Source organism: Sphaeroforma arctica (genome assembly GCF_001186125.1).
Source record: "Sphaeroforma arctica JP610 unplaced genomic scaffold supercont1.2569, whole genome shotgun sequence".
Lineage (NCBI taxonomy): Eukaryota > Ichthyosporea > Ichthyophonida > Sphaeroforma > Sphaeroforma arctica.
This window is the reverse complement of record NW_014037989.1, coordinates 3,645-5,731: the sequence shown is the minus strand read 5'-3', so window position 1 is coordinate 5,731 and position 2,087 is coordinate 3,645. Positions and strand designations below refer to the sequence as shown.

The 2,087-nt window shown below is 38.8% G+C and overlaps 1 protein-coding gene across 1 annotated transcript; it reads right to left on the bottom strand.

The window, feature by feature from the left end:
* Nucleotides 1-1,672: 1,672 nt before the first annotated feature.
* On the bottom strand, nucleotides 1,673-1,900 carry SARC_12767 (hypothetical protein; the record flags this gene model as incomplete). Its single annotated transcript, XM_014293119.1, has 1 exon — nucleotides 1,673-1,900. A coding segment is annotated over one exon (228 nt), but the record flags the coding sequence as incomplete, so codon positions are not given.
* Between the last annotated feature and the right edge of the window lie 187 nt (nucleotides 1,901-2,087).

The following is a 2,087-nucleotide window of genomic DNA, read 5'->3' as shown; positions in this document are numbered from 1 at the left end:
AGTGTGTGTGTAGTGTGTGTGTGTGTGTGTGTGTGTGTGTGTGTGTGTGTATGTGTGTATAGATTTATATATAATTTGTGAATAAAATGTCATACTAAGGTTCCAAATGAGCGATACAGCCGGGCATGATGTTGACGCCTGAAGACAAACATTACCGTTCGAGACTACGAATGAGCTCGTATGTGCATACCGATTTACGTACATATGTACATGTGCATGCGTGTCTTGTAATGTCGACATACCTTATTCAAACAATGGACAACATGCGCCAACGATACTGAAGGATCCCCCGTTTCAGACACCTAGATAGCAGTAGAAACATCAGGAGAATTAGTGTGGCGCAGCCCATGTGCCATCGAGGTATATGTAACAATGGCCGACATATATTTGTAGCAAATGATACATAGTAGTGTATATATAGTTTATGTAGCAAATGATATATAGGAGTCTACATATAGTTTGTGTAGAAAATGATACATAGTAGTGTACATATAGTATATGTAGCAAATGATATATAGTAGCGTATACATATAGTAGTAGCTAAATTTTATATATATTGCCAATTACATACAGTAACATATATAACGTGAATCTTTCCAAACAAGTTCACCAGAAAAGTTCCCATACACACGAGTAGCCCTACTCCAGCCTAAACCCTCCCCCCCCTTACACCCACAGAATGACCGTATTAACCACGGTGCTTGAATCTATATAGGTGTACCTAACTAGTAGACTATAATATTAGAGCTGGGGGTATACAGATGTGTTAACGCCAGAATTGAATATAGGATTCAGTGACCTGCTGCTGTAGCGCCACAGCGCATAACCAGGGCGTGGTACACATGTGATGAAGCCAAACTTAATACTGCAAATTAGTACACAAATGTGGTAGAACAATTCTTGACAATTGTGTCTATACAACCAACCGCCAGCGAGCAACAGTGTAATACCTACGACGGTGTGTATCCCACAACACACCTGTTACAATACGTTAATTATTCATCACACCGCACACCTGATGGAATACGCAATTGTTCATAATACAACACACCTAATGAAATACGATAATTGATATCATACAACGCACCTGATGGAATACGCAATTGTTCATAATATAACACACCTAATGGAATACGTATTGATAATCATACAACACACCTAATGGAATACGTTAATTGATTATCATACAACACACCTGATGGAATACGTTAATTGCTTATCATACAGCGCACCTGATGGAATACGCAAATGTTCATAATACAACACACCTAATGGAATACGTTAATTGACTATCATACAACACACCTAATGGAATACGTTAATTGATTATCATATAACACATCTGATGGAATACGTTAATTGATTATCATACAACGCACCTGATGGAATACGCAAATGTTCATAATACAACACACCTAATGGAATACGTTAATTAATTATCATACAACACACCTGATGGAATACGTTAATTGATTATCATACAACGCACCTGATGGAATACGCAAATGTTCATAATACAACACACCTAATGGAATACGTTAATTGATTATCATACAACACTCCTGATTGAATACGCAAGTGTTCATAATACAACACACCTAGTGGAATACGATAATTGATTATCATACAACGCACCTGATGGAATACGTTAATTGATTATCATACAACACACCTGATGGAATACATAGTCCCTAAACAACTTGAGCAGATATCGGTCCCCGGTTTCCGACCAGCTCGGGTCCATGGCATACTCAGGCCGCTCATTGACAAACCCTAATTTGGCAATCAGCCGGAAAAGGCGTCCATTCTCCAACTCCTTACTTATTTCAGTCTCTAAGATATCTGTACACGTTTGTTCAGATTCGAGTTCCGTGTAGAAACGCGCGCCAATCATGGGCATGAGATCGTTGACACTTTTCGGCCGATGGAGTGGTTGTTGCGTGCTCAGAAGGTATACTGTATGGGAAGAAAAGCCATTTATAAATTAATATGGAGGTGGATGGGAAGAACAGCCATTTATAAATTAATATGGAGGTGGGTGGGAAGAACAGCCATTTATAAATTAATATGGAGGTGGATGGGAAGAA